The sequence below is a fragment of the Panthera uncia genome, chromosome D1, assembly GCF_023721935.1.
Source record: "Panthera uncia isolate 11264 chromosome D1, Puncia_PCG_1.0, whole genome shotgun sequence".
NCBI classification, from domain to species: domain Eukaryota; kingdom Metazoa; phylum Chordata; class Mammalia; order Carnivora; family Felidae; genus Panthera; species Panthera uncia.
In genome coordinates this window covers 56,466,219-56,486,154 of record NC_064808.1, presented here as the reverse complement: position 1 = coordinate 56,486,154, position 19,936 = coordinate 56,466,219, and the positions used below count along the sequence as shown (strand labels likewise).

The 19,936-nt window shown below is 38.1% G+C and overlaps 2 protein-coding genes across 4 annotated transcripts in view; both read right to left on the bottom strand.

The window, feature by feature from the left end:
* RPS3 (ribosomal protein S3) overlaps window positions 1-19,936 on the bottom strand; it is a 780,806-nt gene that overhangs the window by 377,720 nt on the left and 383,150 nt on the right. The gene's annotated exons all lie outside the window — the stretch shown is intronic.
* Window positions 1-19,936, bottom strand: part of UVRAG (UV radiation resistance associated) — a 296,234-nt gene that overhangs the window by 271,293 nt on the left and 5,005 nt on the right. The window contains exon 1 of one of the 3 annotated variants that reach the window (XM_049619586.1): window positions 7,167-9,151. The exons of the other annotated variants lie outside the window; for them this stretch is intronic. Within the exon in view, the coding sequence (XP_049475543.1) occupies window positions 7,167-7,340 (174 nt within the window). The 5' untranslated portion in view covers window positions 7,341-9,151. Of the gene's footprint in view, window positions 1-7,166; window positions 9,152-19,936 lie in introns of those variants that run through there. 3 annotated transcript variants of the gene reach the window in all.

The following is a 19,936-nucleotide window of genomic DNA, read 5'->3' as shown; positions in this document are numbered from 1 at the left end:
ATTCCTCCCAAGTTTCGCCATTCCTTGCAGGCATCTAAAATGTTCTGACTTCTGAGGTATAATAATGACCAAAGAGAACTAATGTGTCTTTGATCTTGTTCCTCATCACTGCTGTAGAGTGACTCAGGGAGGCTGATGGCCAACAGGAGGAGGACATGGCTCCCATTCACCCTTCCTTCCCTGTCTGTAACCCTTGCTTCAAAAATAAAAGTACTATGGTTCTTAAATATAGCCACCCCACGTGTCCCGACCATCACCAAACTAAATAACCATCCCATACACACCTTTTATGACTTCTAAAGAGATATCTTCAAAACAAATTTTGAGTCTAATTTGCTTAGTCTACAAGAGCTTTTATAAAGCAATAATAGAATCAATAATCTATAGCCCAATAGAAAAGGGGGCCAAGGATATAAAAAGGCAGACCACAGAAAAAGACATGGAAATGGTCAATAAACATATGAAGAGATGTGTAATCACACTCATAATTAAGATATGCACAACAATCACTCCACCTTATGGCAGACTAGTTTCCAAACAGTTTCCAAACAATGGTTGTACCAATACATCACATTCCACATGCCCTGTTACAATGTGATATTGCCACCCCTCCATTAAAAAATGGGACCTATGTTCCCTCTCCCTTCCACGTGGGAAGGCCTGCGACTATGGTAGAAATTAGACTGCATGACTTCTAAGGCCAAATCATAAAATTATCTAGTTCTCTTAGAATCTTCTTTCTTAGAACCCAGTCACCCGAATGCAAGGACAGCAAGCAGCTATGTGAAAAGGACTTCATAGTTCTTCTCCACAGCCTTGAGTGAGATCCCAGCTATAGCCAGACTTGTAAGTGACCATGTCAGCCCCCAGCCTTTGAGCCACCAGAAATGACATCAAGTAGAGTCAAGCTGTTCCCACCATGACCAAACCAAACTGCTGAATTACAAGCAAAATAAATGATGATGCTGCTTTATGCCACTAAATTTTTCTTCTTACCTAGCAATAGAAAATGAAGAGATCTATCTGATTAAATAACCTATTTAGTCTTTGTCACAGTTGATAGGAGTAAGGAAAATTATGCTAGAGGAAACAGAAACTGGTTCAACTTAGAGGGAGGGCAATTTAGCCATAATTACTAAATTTTAAACTGTATATAATATTTGACTAAGCAATTCCACAAGTCAAAAAATGCATGCAAACATGCTTATTCTGATATTGGCTCTAAAAGCAAAAATTTAATAATCACTCTTAAATTGTGGTACATTCATACAATGGAAAACTATGTATCCATTTTTTAAGAAGTGCTAATATGGAACACAAAAGAACATGAAATTTTAAATGTTTGCATGAAGAAATATTACTATATACCCTGAATGATACAGATCAAGGGGTGCCAGCTTATTCTATAAAGAGACAGAGAAAAAATTATTTTAACTTCTTCATGGCATATCGATTCTCTTCATGTTCTTGTTTGTTTGTTCACAATCTCTTAACCATGGTAACCTCTCTTAGTCTCCTCAGTTACAAAAGCCAGTGACTACTGGCCAGTTTGCTAACCTCTCATGTTGATAATCACAGACACTATGAGATAATTTTTTTAAGGAGCATTTGGTTTAGAAATGTAGTCAAACTTGTTCTGGACAGCTGCCCCCTTTCCTATCCTCAATTCATTTCTTTTTTCAGGTCAGGCATTTGTTCTTGGCCTAGGAAGAGGCTAAATGCCATGGAGGAATAAGGCCCAGGTTGTTTCCAGTAAACTCAGGTTACCACTATTTTGGTGCACTTTTTTGAGGGACAACAAAAGCAAACCTGGGAGAAGATTAGTTTTCCACATTCCCACAGAAGGCAAAAATGTTGAATTACTGAATTCAGAACTTAAGCTTGATAAATTAGATCAGTCTTTTTAAAAAATACAAAAGCTCTTCTATATTATAGCACTCAGTCACCTATTCTTTCTAATCTTTTGATCCCACCTGAAAGACTCCCTGTGAAAAGTTTTGAAAGAACCCAAAAATGCTTTATTTAAAACTAGTACTTGGTGCTACTGCCTACAAGCAAATAGCACCAACAGCCAATGTTACAGATTTGAACAAACAACCCACCAATTCTAATCTCTCATATAATACATTATAGCTCCTATCCCTGAGAGCTCTCTCTGACGCACATCACACAACCTTGGAATTAAAGCCTTTATTCTGACTCTACTCTGCTCTCACTCAGTTCTAGAATGTAATTCAGTCATTTGGTAAGCACTACTAAATTATAATACAGGCTTCTTCACGGGAAAAGACAAAATATATCTCTGAACTTTCTCCATTTCTTATATATTTTGGCTCTGGGTTTTTAATCTCCACCCGATCCATCCCCAATCTCGCTGGAAGGTCTAAACTTGCCCTTTTTCCTCCATGCTTCCCTCTGGGAAACAAGCCTTTGTAGTGACAGGTCTAGCACTGTTCTCTGCACATATCTCTCATCCTTCCTCTCTTGTTCCCTTCTTCCTTCTATTTTATCTTGCTGGTATTTCCCTCCCAGACCGTGCCAAGAAATGTGGCGAGACAAACGTGGCATTCCCTAATTTCGGAGTATGTAAACCCACTAAAGAACTGGAGTTTGTGCACACAAAAAACCCAATCTGAGGTAAAACTATCCAGCAGTACACCTTCAATGAGCATGTACTACAGAACTGTTATTCTAGACATGTAAGACCAAAGAAGAAAGATACAGAATTACCTGGAAGATAAAAATTGGAAGACAGAATACAGCTGTCAGTGGTCCAAGTGTTAAAATAATAGCGTGCCCATAATTTGCTTCAATATAATTGGGGTGAGAGAGAGACTAGGCAGGCATATAATAAAACAAGATCTGCCCGGACGTGACAGTTCTTGAAGTCAGGTAATGGGTACCTGGGAGTTCATCACTCACCCCCTCATACATATACGCATTTCAATATACAGTGATATATACAACACACATTTCACTATGTGTATTTCAATAGTCACTAAAATTTCCAAAATAAAAAAGGTTTAAAGTAATACTGATAGGAATAGAAAGAAAGGATAAGACCACATAGGAATCTAAAGCAAAAATGGGATTAACAGGGAGACTAATTAGACAATGGATATGGCTGAGGATGAAGACAAGATTGACAAAGGAAATAAGGGAGTCAAAAGGCCCTTAGGGAAATATGGCGGTGCCTGGGTGAGCTCAGTCTCTTGAGTGTCCAAGTTTGGCTCAGGTCATGATCTCATGTTTCATGAGTTCAAGCCTCATGTCGGGCTCTCTGATGTCAGCACAGAGCCTGCTTCAGGTCCTCTGTGCCCCTCTCTCTGCCCTTCCTCCACTCACATGCGCGCTCGCGCTCTCTCTCTCTCTCTCTCTCTCAAAAATAAATAAACATTAAAAAAAATCAGTAAATTTTACTACATAAAATGTTTTTAAATTATGCATGGCAGGGGAGGTTGGGTGGCTCAGTCGGTTAAGCATCCGACTTCGGCTCAGGTCATGATCTCACGGTTCGTGGGTTCGAGTGGGCTCTGTGCTGACAGCTCAGAGCCTGGAGCCTGCTCTGGATTCTGTGTCTCCCTCTCTCTCTGCCCCTCCCCTGCTTGTGCTCTGTCTCTGTCTCTCAAAAATAAATAAACATAAAAAAATTGTTTTAATTCGGCATGGCAAAACTATCATATGTAAAGTCAAAGGAAAAAACAACCTAAGCAAAAATGTTTAATTCACATAACAAGCCAATTTCACTAAAACATAAAGAGTTCCTAAAAACCAATAAGAAAAAAATCCAAAAACCCAACAGAAAAAAAAATAGCAAAAAATATTAACAGATAATTCACAGAAAAGGACAAACAGCACTTAAACATTTCTGAAAAGATTCTCAACCTCACTCATAAGAGAAATGCAACTTAAAATTACACTCAAGTTGGCACAGACCAGAAAGTCTGATAACCTATTCAGGGGCAAAGCAGTAGCAAAACAAGCACTTGGTTGAAAAGAGCAAAACAGGCAAAAACCTCTAAAGATGGCAATCTGGCAGTATCTACAAAATTACAAATGCACATATTCTCTGATCCAGCAACTCTCCTTCTTCACTTGTGAAAAAATGTATACTTAGAGATATCCATTATAATGTATGTAATACACTATTGTTTGTTACTAGCAAAAAACTGGAAATACGTTAAATGTCCATCAATAGGGAACCTGCTAAATTATGATATATCCTCTAGTGGAATACTAAGTGGCCAGAAAAAATAAATTATGTGGCAGCTCTTTGAGCACTGATATGGAACAATCTACAAGACAGACTATTAATTAAAAAAAAAGAAAAAAACCCACAAAAGTTTATACAGTGTGTTTAACATGTTATCGTCTGTGTTTCATAGGGAAAAAATATATAATTACGTAAATACTGGAGGTACACACAATATAATTGATAACACTGTTTGCCCCAGGGAAAGGAAAATGGGTATTTGGGGCACGGAGTGATACGGAAACTCTTCACAGCACCCTCTTATATACCTTTGAATTGTGATCCATATGAATATATTATCCACTTTTTAAAATAAAATTTACATTTTTAAAAAAACAGAGGGGCGCCTGGGTGGCTCAGTCGGTTAAGCATCTGACTTTGGCTCAGGTCATGATCTTGCAGTTCATGGGTTCGAGCCCCACGTCGGGCTCTATGCTGACAGCTCAGAGCCTGGAGCCTACTTCGGAATCTGTCTCCGGCTCTCTCTGCCCCTCCCCCGCTGGTGTTCTGTCTCTCTGTATCTCAAAAATAAATAAACATTAAAAAATTTTTTTTAAAAAAACCAGAAATGGCGACCAACCTTTAAGCACAGATATCTGTGATAGCCATTACCAGAAGCAGTGTGACACAGTGGTAAGAGTTCAAACTAGAGTCAATAATCCTGAACTCTGGGTGGTTCTACCATTTACTCATGGGCAAATCACTTACTCTCTCTGAGCTTGTTTTTCCCTCCCATAAAATGGAGATATTTCCTGCATGCCTACCTCTGTGGGTTATTTTAAGGATCAAATGAAATAATGGATATAAAAGCTCTCTGAAAAATCACAAAGTACTTTATAAATATAAAGTATTAACAGAAATAGGAATGTTGAGAAAGGGATGTGGTTATCAGTGTAAGATGATGAATTGGTTTAGGCATTTCTAATTTGAAGTGAAGAGACAGATTTAGAATTCATTTATCTAAATAAAGGTGCTATGGTCTCAAGTATATATAACAGATTTCCAAAGGACAACATTCAGTAAATAGAATTACAAAACTACAAAACTGGAAACCCTCCTGAAGGTCACCTAAGCCTTTGCTACTCAGGATCACATGGGAACTTGCTGGAAATACACAACCTCAGGTCCCACTATAGACCTACCCAGTCTAACACGATCCCCAGGTAATTTTTATGTACATTTTAAGTTTAATAAGCACTAATATAGCCATCTTATTCATTTTTCAGATAATAAAACTGGGGCCACAGGGGCACCTGGGTGGCTCAGTTGGTTAAGCATCTGACTTTGGCTCAGGTCATGATCTCATGGTTCATGGGTTTGAGCCCCACGTCAGGCTCTGTGCTGACAGCTCAGAGCCTGGAGCCTGCTTTTAATTCTGTATCTCCCTCTCTCTACCCTTCCTCTACTCATGCACTGTCTCTCTCTGTCTCTCAAAAATAAATAAATGTAAAAAAAAAATTTTTTTAATACAAATAAAATAAAACTGGGGCCATTAGTAAAGGTACTTAGCCATGTTCACACTGTTAATAAATACCAAAATCAAAATGTGGAGCTAGGCCTGATCTCTTGGACTACGTGTATTTATATGCATGAACAATATGTATTTGCTTCCCAGAATCCGTGTTTCAAAACCTCAGAGGCATCTTTGCCTTGCAGATATCCCATGCCCCCACCCCATTTCTGATCAGCCACCAGCCCATCAATTCTTTCTTTCTTCACAGTATCTCTGGCATATGTTCCTTCTTTTCCACATCCTTCATTCACTGCCCTAAAACTATGGCTGTGCTTACCATGAAAAACCAGCTTCCTTCTCTTACGCATGTATCAACTTCCTCTTCTGCAAACAAGAGCTCTCTTACAAATAGTAAGCTCTAAATAATTCCTAAAGAAGATGCAAGCCATTAAAAAGCATTAATATTAGCATAAGTGATTCCTGGCAGAATCTATGAAACCTAGCAAGAATAGCAAACTAGAATTTGGTAATCCTAATCCAGAAACTTCCTGTTTTCACTCCTGCTATTTCTTTCCCATCACCTCCTCCTCTTTACCCTAGAACTAGCCCAGGTTGCCTTCACCTAGTAAGACCCTTCCACCACAATCAGGCTTTACTACATATATCCAAAGGCTCCAGATCTACTTTCTATTACGTCTTCCATCCCAATGTGTCCCAATAAACTCTCAACATTCACAAACATTCTCGTATCTTCATAATTCTCTCCTATAAACTGTATCCTAACAAACCAAACTATTTCAACATTTCTTGAGTACCCATCATGTGCCAGGAACTACACAATAAAACGGAAGTCTAAATACTTTTGAATATCTTTCCTACATAAATTTAGGAAATTAAAAGCCCTGGTCTCTGCTCTGCTGGCATTTCTACACCAAGAAGTTTTGACGTGTTTAAGAGCAAATAATATAGGCAGACTTTTACAGATGCTCAGGCACAAGAGCTGTAGACAGACAGAGTAAGCCCCCCACAACACGAAGGCTGACTCCTGTGCAACAGTCTGTACAGCACGAGGGTTAACAGTTGTAGGACTCTCATGTACAAACTGGGTTCAATTAAATCAACCTGAAAAAACAAAGGGAGTGTGCTTCAATTCAAAATCAAATTGTGGGCTATTTGTCCAATGATCCCAAACGCTGCCTTTGTATTATAGCCTAGACTTGGCAGACAGGTTTGAGCCCCACTGTGCTGCCACCAGGGAATGTATTTAAGCTCTCAGAAGCTTCACATTCCTCATCTGTAAAGGGGAGCTAATGACAGGCTGTATTTCACAGAACTGTAATGAAGAGCACATACAGTAACTGCAAAGTACTTAGACACAGTGCTGGAACCATGATAGTTCAATAATGTTACTATTATTCTCAATCACCCTAGAGTTTCCTCATTCTTTTGTGGTCAGTTTACCTGTAGAGCTTCAAAGTCTATCCACTGAACTGGAGGTATACAGGTTTGTGAACGTACAGGCAGAGATGAAACTGGAAAACTGCACTTTAAATCCAACAAGCAGAGTGAGATAGTGGGAAAAGCTTTGAATGTAGAATGGGAATAGTTGCAGATGATGAACTCTAGCTCTTCCATGTTCTTGTCTGAGCCTTGATTTTCTCCCCTGTCAAATGGGAGATGGCTCTAACTACTGTGGCTAAAATACTGAGAATGGTTTTAAAGAGATTAGCTACTACAAACAAAGCAGCATGGGAAAAGACAACAGGGTAAGAATGGGAAACCTGTTCATGAATAAATTTTAAAGGAAACTTCTACAATGGTATGTGACAAGAAGCCATAAATCTTGGGAGGAGGGAAATCTGGCAGTAAATGGTAATCACAAAGTTAGAATAAAATGAATACCTACAATTAAGCAGACAAACAGCAAATCACCCTTTATGACCCAGCTCCAGAATTCCCACTTTTGATATATCCTTCCTGACCTCCCTGTCCCATCCACTACCCCAAATGAAGATGATCACTCCTCCCTTCTATGCTAGGACTACACTGTGGACATGCCACCATCACAGCACTTGCCATAATCGTGCTTTATTGCCAATGCCCCACCTCCCCAAAAGAGGGGTGATTTCTAAATACAGAAACCAAGTTTTATTCTTCTCTATGCCCACAGCCCTTAGCACAGTCCTGGTACAAAGTAGGTCCTCAGTAAGTGTTTGATGGATGAACCAATGAGTAAAGCACAGACAATCTTAGCTATTTCACTAGGCCATCTAAGGCAGTGCCCTTGCATTTAAAGTTATATTTTATGCATAGCTCTTAATAGCACATATTTTAAGGGCGCCTGCGTGGCTCAGTCAGTTAAGTCAGTTAAGTGTCGACTCTTGATTTTGGCTCAGGTCATGATCTCACGGTTTGTGAGTTCAAGTCTGCATCAGGCTCTGCACTGACAGAGTGCAGCTTGCCTGGGATTCTCTCTCTCTGCCTCTCCCCTGCTAGCACAGTCTGTCTGTCGGTCTCTCTCTCTCAAAATAAATAAACATTAAAAGAATTAAAAATGAAAAAAATAAAATAAACCAACCCTTCTGAAAAGCCAAGCCCCCAAACTCATTCATATAATAAACATTTTTTTAAAAAACGGCACATATTTTATCATAACTCTTTGCCCTTCTGTAGCCTCAATGATTATAAGCTCCTTAAGGACCAAAACTGTGACTTTCTATCCCACGTGGCTAATGTGCAGCCACACAGATATTCACTAAATGTCTCTTGAGAGAAGACGGGAATGACAGATGTACGCACACTGCTGCCTTGCCACTCAGGCCTCAGTCTCCCCTCGTTTAGGAGTGTTGTCAGCAGTCTCTTCACCACTCTGTCCACTACCACTGACTCTTCATGTGTCAACTACACTTGAATAAAAAACAATTAATGAGTTAAAAAACAAAATACGATCCTGCCGTTCTTGCTTATAATGGTACGATGCCCAAGTCAGACTGGGAAATGTGGAGGGAGCGGTAAGAGCTGGGAAATCATTGTTTTGTCACATCACAGCCAAGACTGGCTCAGACAAGAATCATCAATGGATGATAATGGATGACAAGTCTAGAGGGGGAGGAGCAGGATATATGTATGTTCTCTAAGTGTCTCCCTACAAACTATTCACTAGTCACGTTCATGCAGGCGCACGTACAGACACACACAGAATGACAAAGTTGAGAAATCAGATAACATCTTGACCAGGTGACAAAACTGAACATCACCAGTGAGGGACAAATGGACACTGTGCGCCTCCAAAGGTCATACTGTATACTGTATGAAGGACACATCACCATGCACAAAATACTCCAAGTGAGAATGAGTAATCTGAATCTAATCATGAGGAAACATCAGATGAACAAAAAATGAGGAATGTTCTATTTTTAAAAGGGAAGAAGTGGTTTGTAATATGACACTGACATTAAAAAAAAAAAAAGACAAAAGCTGTGACAAGCTCTTAAAGAAGAGATAAGACAATTAAATGCACTACCTGACCCTAGACTAGATCATGAAGTGGAGGAAGAAAATTTCTATAAAGGACATTATGCAATCAACTGACAAAAGTGGAATATAAACCACAGATTAGGTAAAAGTATTATATCAATGTTAATTTTACTGAAGTTGATAACTATACTGTGGATATGAAAGAGAATATACCTACTTAGGAAATACATACTCAAGTATTTAAAAGTAAAAGGTCATGGAGCGCCTGGGTGGCGCAGTCAGTTAAACGTCCAACTTCAGCTCCGCTCATGATCTCAGGGTTCATGAGTTCAAGCCCCGCATCGGGGTGCTGACAGCTCAGAGCCTGGAGCCTGCTTCAAATTCTGTGTCTCCCGCTCTCTCTTCCCCTTCCCTGCTCATACTCTGTCTCTCTCTCAAAAATAAACATTAAAAAAAATTTTTTTAAAGGTTGTGATACATGTAATTTAACTTCAAATGATTCACATACACAAAAACATTTATCTATATCTGTACATACAGAAAGAGAGAGCTTGCAAATGACAAAGCAAATGAAATAATGTTAACAGGAGACAAATCTGGGCAAAGGATATAAAGATAAAGTGTTCTTATACAAGTTTTATTTTTGCAATGTTTCAATAAGCTTGAAATTCTTTCTAAACAAAAAGTCTTTTCAAAAAGGAAAAGGAATACAAGTCCTAGCTAATGCAATAAAACAAGAAAAGGTATAAAAGAATACAGTTTGGGAAGGAAGAAATAAAACTGTTTCTGTCACAGATGACATGACCATCTATGTAGAAAACCCGAGAAAATGAACAAAAAAACTCCAGGAACTAATAAGCAATAATACCAAGGTTGCAGGATACGAGTTAACATGCAAAAGCCAATCTCCTCTATATCAGCAATGAACAACTGGAATTTTAACTTAAAAACACAATAACATTTTCATTAGTAGCCTCAAAAAATGAAATAGGAGGTATGAATCTAAGAAAATATGTACAAGATCTATATAAGGAAAACTACAAAACTCTGATAAAAAGATATCAAGGAAGAACTACAAAAGTGGAGAAACATTGTATATTTATGGATACGAAGACTCAATATTGTCAAGATGTCAATTCTTCCCAACTTGATCTATAGAGTCTATGCAATACCAATCAAAATCCCAGCAAGTAATTCTGTAGTTATTAACAAACCGATTCTAAAGTTTATATGGAGAGGGCCAAGGACCCAGAATAGCAAACACGATATTGAAGGAGAACAAAGTTATGGGGCACCTGGGTAGCTTGGTCGGTTAAGCACCTGACTCTTGATTTTGGCTCTGGTCATGATCTCACAGTTTTTGAGATTGAGGCCTGGTCTGGCTCTGCACCAAGCAGAGTCAGACCTGCTTAAGAGTCTCTTTCTGCCCCTCCTCCACTGGCATGCTCCCATGCACCTCTCTCTCCAAAAAAGAAAAAAAAAAAAAAAAGGATTTGAAGGAGAACAAATTTAGAGGACTGACACTATCTGAGACTTATGATAAAGCTACAGTAATCAAGACAGTGTAGTATTGGCAAGAGAATAAAAAAAAAAAAATCAATGGAACAGAAAAGAAAGCCCAGAAATAGACCCACATAAGTATAGTCAACTGATCTTTAACAAAGGAGCAAAGGCAGTAAAATAGGGCAAAGTCTTTTAAACAAATGGTGCTGGAACAACTGGACATTCACATGCAAACAAATGATTCTAGACACAAACCTTACATCCTTCACAAACATTAATTCAGAAAGAGATTATAGACCTAACTATAGGTCTATAAAACTCATAGAAAATAACACAGGAGAAATCTAGGGTGATCTTGGGTACAACAATTACTTTTTAATTTTTTGTTTAATGTCTGTTTATTTTCGAGAGAGAGAGAGACAGCACAAGCAGGCAGAGAGACCAGGAGACACAGAATCTGAAATAGGTTCCAGGCTCTGAGCTGTCAGCACAGAGCCTGATGTGGGGCTTGAAATCAAGACCAGCAGGATCATGGCCTGAGCCAAAGCCAGATGCTTAACCGACTGAGCCACCCAGGAGCCCTTTTAGGTATAACATCAAACACATTCTGCATGAAAAGAATAATTGACAAGCTGGACTTCATTAAAATTTAAAACTTCTGTTCTGCAAAAGGCAATATTAAGAGAAAGAAGACAAGCCACGGACTAGGAAAAAATAATTGCAAAAGTCACATCTGACAAAGCACTGTTACCCAAAATATACAAAGAACTCTTCAAATTCAACAATAAGAAAACAAAACAACCCAACTGTAAATTGGACCAAAGACTTTGGCAGCTCACCATACAAGATACACAGATGGCAAATAAGCTCATGAAAAGATGCTTCACCATTTTTCATCAGGAAAATCCAAACTGAAACAAGGTGCCACTACACACACCTAGTAGAATGGCCAAACTCCAGAACATTGATAGTACCAAATGCTGACAAGGATGTGCGGTAACAGGGACTCCGAATTCATTGTTAGTGGGAGGCAAAATGGTACAGCCACTTTGGACGTCAGTTTGGCAGGTTCTTATAAAACTAAACATACTCTTCCCATACATTCCAGTAATCATGGTCCTCAGTATTTACTCAAGGGAGTTGTATGATTCCAACTATATGACATTCTGGAAAAGGCAAAACTATGGAGACAATAAAAAGATCAATGGTTGCCAGGGCTTAAGAGGGAGTGGGGGATGAACAGATATAGCAAAGGAGATTTTACAGCACTGAAACTACTCTGTATGATAACTATATTGGTGAATACATGTCATTATATATTTGTCCCAAACCATGGAAGATATAACACAAGCCCTAATGTAAACTATGGGCTTTGGGTGACAATGATGTGTCAATGCAGGTTCGCCAACTGTGACTAACATACCATAGAGAAGGGGATATTGATAATGGGAAATACTATGCATGTGTGGGGTCAGGGGAATCTGGGAAATCTTTGTACATTCTGCTCAATTCCACTGTGAATCTAAAACTGCTCTAAAAAAAAATCAAGTCTTGGGGCACCTAAGTGGCTCAGTCGGTTAAGCGTCCAACTTTGGCTCAGGTCATGATCTCACTGTTCATGGCTGTGAGCCCCACATCAGGCTCTGTGCTAACAGCTCAGAGCCTGGAGCCTGCTTTGGATTCTGTCTCCCTCTCTCTCTGCTCCTCCTTCGCTCATACTCTGTCTTTTTTTCTCTCTCTCTCTCAAAAATAAATAAACACTAAAATTTTTTTTTTTAATTAAGTCTTTAAAAAGAAACCATCCTCCCCTCTACCTACAGGAGAGCCTGGCATATGTGACCCTTTGTAATCTAATCCCAAACTATACCTCTCCAACACATTTGTTCCCACCATCCTCCTCTTAGCTACTTAAACTCCAGCTTCACTTAATTATCTGCCATTCCTTTTTATACTTTACCTTTTTATTCAAGTTGATCACTCTGCTAGAATACTTTTCCTCATCTTTCCCACTTCAGCTTTTGTTCATTCTATCTCTTATATTATGGTTTGTTGATATAGTTGCCTTAACCATTAGATTATGAGTCCCTCCATAGCAAGGACAATGCCTAACAAATAGTAATAGTAATAACAATAGAAGCCAACAACTAACATTTCTGGAGCACTCTGTACCAAGCACCTTTTTAAGCAAATTTATGACTCATTTAATCCTTTCAGCAACCCTACAAGGTAGGTGCTATTATGCCCATTTGATTCAAGCCTTCCTGAGGCATAGGGAGATCGAGTAACTTCCAGACTGCTCAGCTAAGAAATGGAAGGACCAGGATTTGAACCCAAGCAGTCAGTCTGGCTCTAGAAGCCATATTCTTCACCACTGTGGTATACATAGTAGAAACTCAAAAAAATAACTGCTGAACAAAGGACAGCACAGAACAGAGTTGAACACGGTGTTTGCGGAATGAAAATTCCACAACGGGACCAAAGTAAAGCAACTGGCAACTGAGAAAAAGGAGGCACAGAGGTTTAAAATGTTTAGAGATACAAATAATCTAATCTCTCTCCAATCTTCTCTTGTAAAAGCTAAGAACCGAAGACCAAAGTGCTTTTCCCAAAGTTACCTTAGTTACTCCCTGAACCAGTTTTACAAGTCTTCCCACCACACCATATTAAAGGAATGATTATTTGTTTGTAAGAAATTGTAAAAATGGAGGTGGAGGAGGGGTGAACTGGGTAAAGGGGGTCAAAAGGTCCAAAAAGTACAGATTTTCAGTTATAAAATAAATAAGTCACGGGAACGTAATGTGACTATAGTTCATAATACTGTATTGAATATTTGAAAGTTGCTATGAGAGTAAATCTTAAAAGTCCTCATCACAAGAATTTTTTTGTAACTATTATGGTGACTGGGGCGCTGACTCAGTCAGTAGAGCATAAGACTCTTGATCTTGGGGTCATGCGTTCAAGCCCCACACTAGACATGGAGAGAAAAGAAAAGAGGAGAAGTGAAGTGAAGTGAAGTGAAGTGAAGAGAAGAAAAAGAAAAGAGAGAAAGAAGGGAGGGAGGGAGAGAGGGAGGAAGAAAAGAAGGAGGACTACACATGGTGATAGATGTTAACTAGACTTACTGTGCTGGTCATTTCACAAATTATACAAATATCAAATCATTATGTTGTATACCTGAAAATAATGTTATATGCCAATTATACCTCACGTTAAAATAATAGTAATAATATCTAACAACAGACTTTGTGAAATCACAAAAATGAAATGCACATTAAATGAAAAAAGGAAAATGATATAAAATTACAATCAAATATATTCTGGTATTCCAACAATAAGAGAAGTTGAAGAAAGATGTACACCAGCCTAATGCAATATTTAGTACACAGCAGGAATTTAATATCAATTAAATTTTTTAATCTTAAGAGGTTTTATGTTTACTTCTAAGTATCCATTTAATTTTATATATATATATGTATATATACATATATATATATATATATATACATATATATATATACATATATGTATAACTTATCTAAAATACACTGCATATTTTGCTACCTCATTAAAGAGGATATTGATAGGGGCACCTGGGTGGCTCAGTGGGTTAAGCATCCGACTTTGGCTCAGGTCATGATCTCACAGTTTGTGAGTTTGAGCCCCATGCTGGGCTCTGTGCTGACAGCTCAGAGCCTGACGCGGGCTCAAGCCCACGGACTGTGAGATCATGACCTGAGCCAAAGTCAGACACTCAACCGACTGAGCCACCCAGGTGCCCCAAACATTTTTTTTTAAATAATAAAAAAATAAAGAGGATATTGATACATGTAACCTTTTCCTGAACATACAATATTCATGAGCAATAATTTTTAGTAATTTTCAGATAGTTTTAAAACAGCCAAGTTAATATAATATCAAAAATGCAGCTAAGGTACAATTAAGAAACTCTGCAATTCTAGTGTCCCCATCTAATAATCAAACTGATGTCTTTGATAGAAATATATGGATATCGAAAGTAAACTAGTCACTCCAGAACACCTGGACAACTGTTTATATGAAATACCTATCAAGTAGAATAAACTCCACTAAGTCAATTCATGAAAACAAGCCTGAAATACCTACTATAAATTAAATCTTTATACCTACTATAAAGTTGGGACCAACTCTCTCCTATAATGAGCACAGTGCTATAAAATACATTGACCTGGAGGGGCGCCTGGGTGGCTCAGTCAGTTAAGCGTCCTACTCTTGATTGCAGCTCAGGTCATGACCACACTGTCAGTACAGAGTCCGCTTGGAATCCTCTCTCTCTCCCTCTCTTTCTCTGCCTCTCTCTCTCTCACAATAAAAAATAATAATAATAAAAATAAATAAATACAATAAAATGTCCTAGACCTGTAATGAGTAGCGTACCCACAGCCTACTTTCCTATCTTGCTTTGTGATCTATTTTCAAAATGAAAAATTAGAAAATCTTCTTCATCTTGCTGCTTCCCATATATAGCTGGATAATTAACATTTTAGTGGATGAAAGCAGTACCAATTTAATGAGATTATTCTATTCATTAAGGTAGACAATCAAGGTTAAAAAAGTTTTTTTAGGGGCGCCTAGGTGGCTCAGTCAGTTAAGCATCTGACCTTGGCTCAGGTCATGATCTCACAGTTCATGAGTTCGAGCCCCGTGTTGGGCTCTGTGCTGACAGCTCAGAGTCTGGAGCCCGCTTTGGATTCTCTGTCTCCCTCTCTCTCTGCCCCTCCCCCACTCGTGCTCTATCTCGGTCTCTCAAAACTAAATAAACGTTTAAAAAAAAGTGTTTTTAAAAGGGCGCCTGGGTGGCTCAGTTAAGAGTCTGACTTTGGCTCAGATCATGATTTCATGGTTCATGAGTTTGAGCCCCACATTGGAGCTCTCAGCACAGGGCCAATTCAGATCCTCTGTCTCCCTGTCTCTCTGCCCCTCCTCCATGCTCGCTCTCTCTCTCTCTCTCTCTCTCTCTCTCTCTCTCTCACTCTCGCTCTCTCAGATATTTAAAAAAAAAAGTTTTTCATGATTCTAAATAAAGTTACTTTCATGTTGCTTTTTTTTTAAACGTTTAGTTTTCCTGTATTCTGATCAAAAAGCGACTGGAATTGTGACAGGAAAAATTCACATCCTCTGAAAGACATAAGCACGTTGGAGGACACAAGACCTACAGTTTCTAATCACATGCCTAGCATAATTCAAAAAGGATACTTTATAAATATCTGTTGAATAAATGGCTGACGCAGTTAAGTTTTCCTCTTTCAATAGAGGCTAACATAACATATGAATTACTTATAGTTCAGAGTAAAACCCCTAGTAAAAAAAAGTATAATCATGGTAAAGAACACCAAGTTTTTCCTGAAAAAAAAATCATAAAAGTCTGATTGCCACTTTTACTTATTTGTATCTTCCCTTTTTTCTTACCCTGGAGTCTACTGACGAAAGCCAAAGGTAACTGCCAGTTTCCACTTCCTGATTTTCCCTACTGTTCTCAAAAAAATCAGACTGTTTCTTTCAGGATATTCTAAAAACCATGGCGGGGGGGGAAAAATGCCAGATATTTCAATGGACCAACAAACAAACTGAGCCGCTTAAGTGCTAGGCTCTAATGCTCAGCTTTAACAGTATCTGGCTTAGCCTTTAACCAACAAACGCACTTGACTAGAGTTTTCAATGCCTCATAACATTTCTAGTAAATGAGGTCTGTGGCAATCAGCGTCAAATATTACAGAGAATGAAATTCCTGACATCAAAGAACCCACAATCACCAGATGTTGCTGTTTCAGAAATTTAAAGAGGTAGAGAATCAGGAATTCTTAAGTGGACTACTCAAAAAAGGATAGGCATTTTAAAAAAAAGGATAGGCATGGTAAGAACCCAAAGACAAAACAGGAAGACTGATCACTTAAAATACAGAGGGATATTCCAAAGTTTCATTCTAATTCACATCATAAAAGGGGTGTGGGGGTGGAGCCTGAGTATTCTGCCTGTAAAAAGAAATTTAAAATACAGCCTTTCTTCCACTTCTGTCCTAGCCTAAAATCCCCAGAGATGTGGAGATGCTGTGACAAAGCACAGAGATAAGTTTAAGAAACAAGTTTTCAAACACCCAGCCAAGCACAGTAGAACTACTCCCAACACCCAGGTTCTGGTCAGGTATCTGTCACTAAAAGAACAACAGGGCACTCAATTCACATTTGTTAAACTAATCATCTTTACTGACTCCTTCAGGAAGAGAATAAACAGATGACCAAGTGTATGGCCAGGGGAATAGTTTCACCTCTGAGAGCTTCAGATTTTGCATTTGTAAACTTCTATGATTCAAATTCAAGATTCCATCTCAAAGTAAGATGAAAACAAGATTGTATAATACTAAACCAAGAAGGTATACTATGAATTATGTTTTCTAAAAATTCCAATGTCAAGTTTTCTGTGCTGCACGCACTCTTCTACCTATATAGTCTAACTGCTAACTGATGCAAGGAATTAGAAACATTTAACTCTGCCTGAGACACTACGGTGTCATTAGACCTATAACAAAGTATAAAACCTAAAATGTTTCAACTCCTCTCTTAACATAGACCTGTCTTTAATTTTTCTAAAATACCCATGGTTTGTTACTGCATTCATTCAAGTGCTTTAAAAATGACAAATAGGGGCACCTGGGTGGCTCAATGGCTTGAGCGTCCAACTCTTGATTTCAGCTCAGATCATGATCTCGCTGTTTGTCAGTTTGAGCCCCACGTGGGGATCTGTGCTAACAGCTCGGAGCCTGGAGCCTGCTTAGGATTCTGTCTTCCTCTCTCTCTGGCCCTTCCCCGCTTACCACTCTCTCGCGCGCGCTCTCAAAAATAAATAATTTTTGAAAATGACAAATTTTCCTTTTCCCCACAGTAGTAATAAGGCTGATGGGTAAAAATACACAGATATCAAAAGTACACATTTTAAAACTACGAAAACCTAATTTGTTTTTTCATTTCACTACACACTTCAGGCCCAACTTATAAGTTTCAGTTCTGCTCTTGCTCTATTTCTAGTCAGTTTCACTTCAAAAATTTTCTGCCACAAAGTTAAGAATTGTGATCCTGTGGAGAAATTTTAAAGTAAACACTAAATAAGAACATAGCTTTTCCTTTCAAAGGAGAACTAAACATTTTCACAAGAAAAACAAAGAAACAAACAAATTAAAAAATCCTAATTAAATGTATTTTGTCATATAAAAATGATTTTTAGACTGCTGATTTTTTTCCAGTTTCTGAACCTTCCTCATATAGTTTTGTTTACAAGAGCCAAAGCAGTTCAAAAATTGCTATCATTCTATTTTATATACATGTTTTAAATTTGAGTCACAAGTAAGGGGCTCAATAAATATTTGTGGAAGGAATGAACATACATAGCACAGTACTGTGCTGCAGGAGGCATATGTTCCTAATAAGATACAACTTTCTCTCTGCCTTTAGTGGCCTTACCAACAAAACAGATTTCTTTGAAAGTACATGAAAAAAAAAATCAAATTAGATTAGCAACAGTAAGATATCTAATAAACACATAAGAGGGAACTATATATCCTATATGGCTAAATTAAGCTTTCTAAAGCTTTTTGATGCTTCTACCATTTTTTTCTTGTATGTGCTTCAATCCCATTTCCTTCTTCTCTTTAGGCTGTAAAGGTCTTCAAAGGAAAGATTCATATAAAAATTAAAATTAAAAATAAAAATATACAGACAGCTCCTACTATGTAATCAGTAGTGTTTGGTAGAGGTGCTGTGGGAAATAAACTACAAAGCATCATGGTCCTGAACCTTCAGGTAACTTAAAACTTCTGTGTTTAGCCAGCGCTCTGCAAAGAGTAGGTGTCTATGGCAACTGGTAATCAAAGACCTTAACTGCCCCTGTGTTAACACTGTGTAACTTTGAAAAAGTTACCCAGACCTTAGATTCCTCATCTGTGAAAGAAGTCTTTACTGATACAAATCTCCCATGCAGAAGAATTCCAAATGATTTATGTAGATATTCTGCCCTTCAGGAGAGGGAACAGGAATCCCCACTCCTCAAGTATGGGCTGTGCATAGTGACTTTCTTCCAAAAAGGACAGTATGGAGAGTGAGCGGGAAAGAGTAACCTTATAGCAGTGTTTGTAAACCAAACACTACCTCAGCTGGTGATGATGAAGATTAACATCAATAGTAATAAGTCATGTTAACAGTATGTACACCTGATAAGACCAGATAAAAATGGCACTTTACCACCTTGGCCTTCCTCCCAAAACCCATAACCCCAGTCTAATCATGAGGGGGGAAAAAAAACCAACATGAGACTCATTCCAATATAAGGGCATCCTACAAAATACCTTATCAGTACTCAAAACTGTCTCAGTCATCAAAAAGAAGGAAAATCTGAGGAACTGTCACAGCCAAGAGAGTAAGGAGACAGAACAACTAAATATAATGTGGTATTCAGGATGATATTCTGGCACAGAAAAAGGTCATTAGGTAAATAGTAAAGCTCCATTAACAGATGAATAGATAAACAAAATGCACAGGCTTCCTGCTGACTCAGTAGGTTGTAAGTTCAAGCCCCAAGCTGGATGTACAATTTACTTAAAAAATAAAAAAAAAAAATCCAGTATATACATATAATGGAGTATTACTTAGACTTATAAAGGAATGAAATTCTGATACATGCTACAACATGGATGAACACTGAAAAATTACGCTGAAAATAAGTCATACGCAAAAGAGCAAATACTGTAGTATTATTCACTTACATGAAGTACCTAGAATGAGCAAATTCATAGAAACAGAGCACAACAAAGTTCACCAGGGGCTGGAAGAAGGGGAAAATGGGGAATTATTGTTTAATGGGTACAGTATCTGTTTGGGATGATGAAAATTTCTGGAAATAGACAGTGGTGATGACTGCACAAACAGTCGTAACTGCCTTTGAGATACACACTTAAAAATTATTAAAATGGCAAATTTTATGTAATGTGTATTTTACCCCAATTTTTTAAACTAAGGAATACTGAATAAACTGGGGACTTTCATTAGTAATAACACATAACCCATCAATATTGGTTCATTAATTGTAACAAATGTATCATACAATTGGAAGATACCAAGAATAGGGGAAAATGGGTGTCGAGTATATAGTTTCTGCACTATCTTTTCACCTCAAGTTTTCTGTAAATCTAAAACTGTTCTGAAAAATAATGTCTACATAAAAAAATT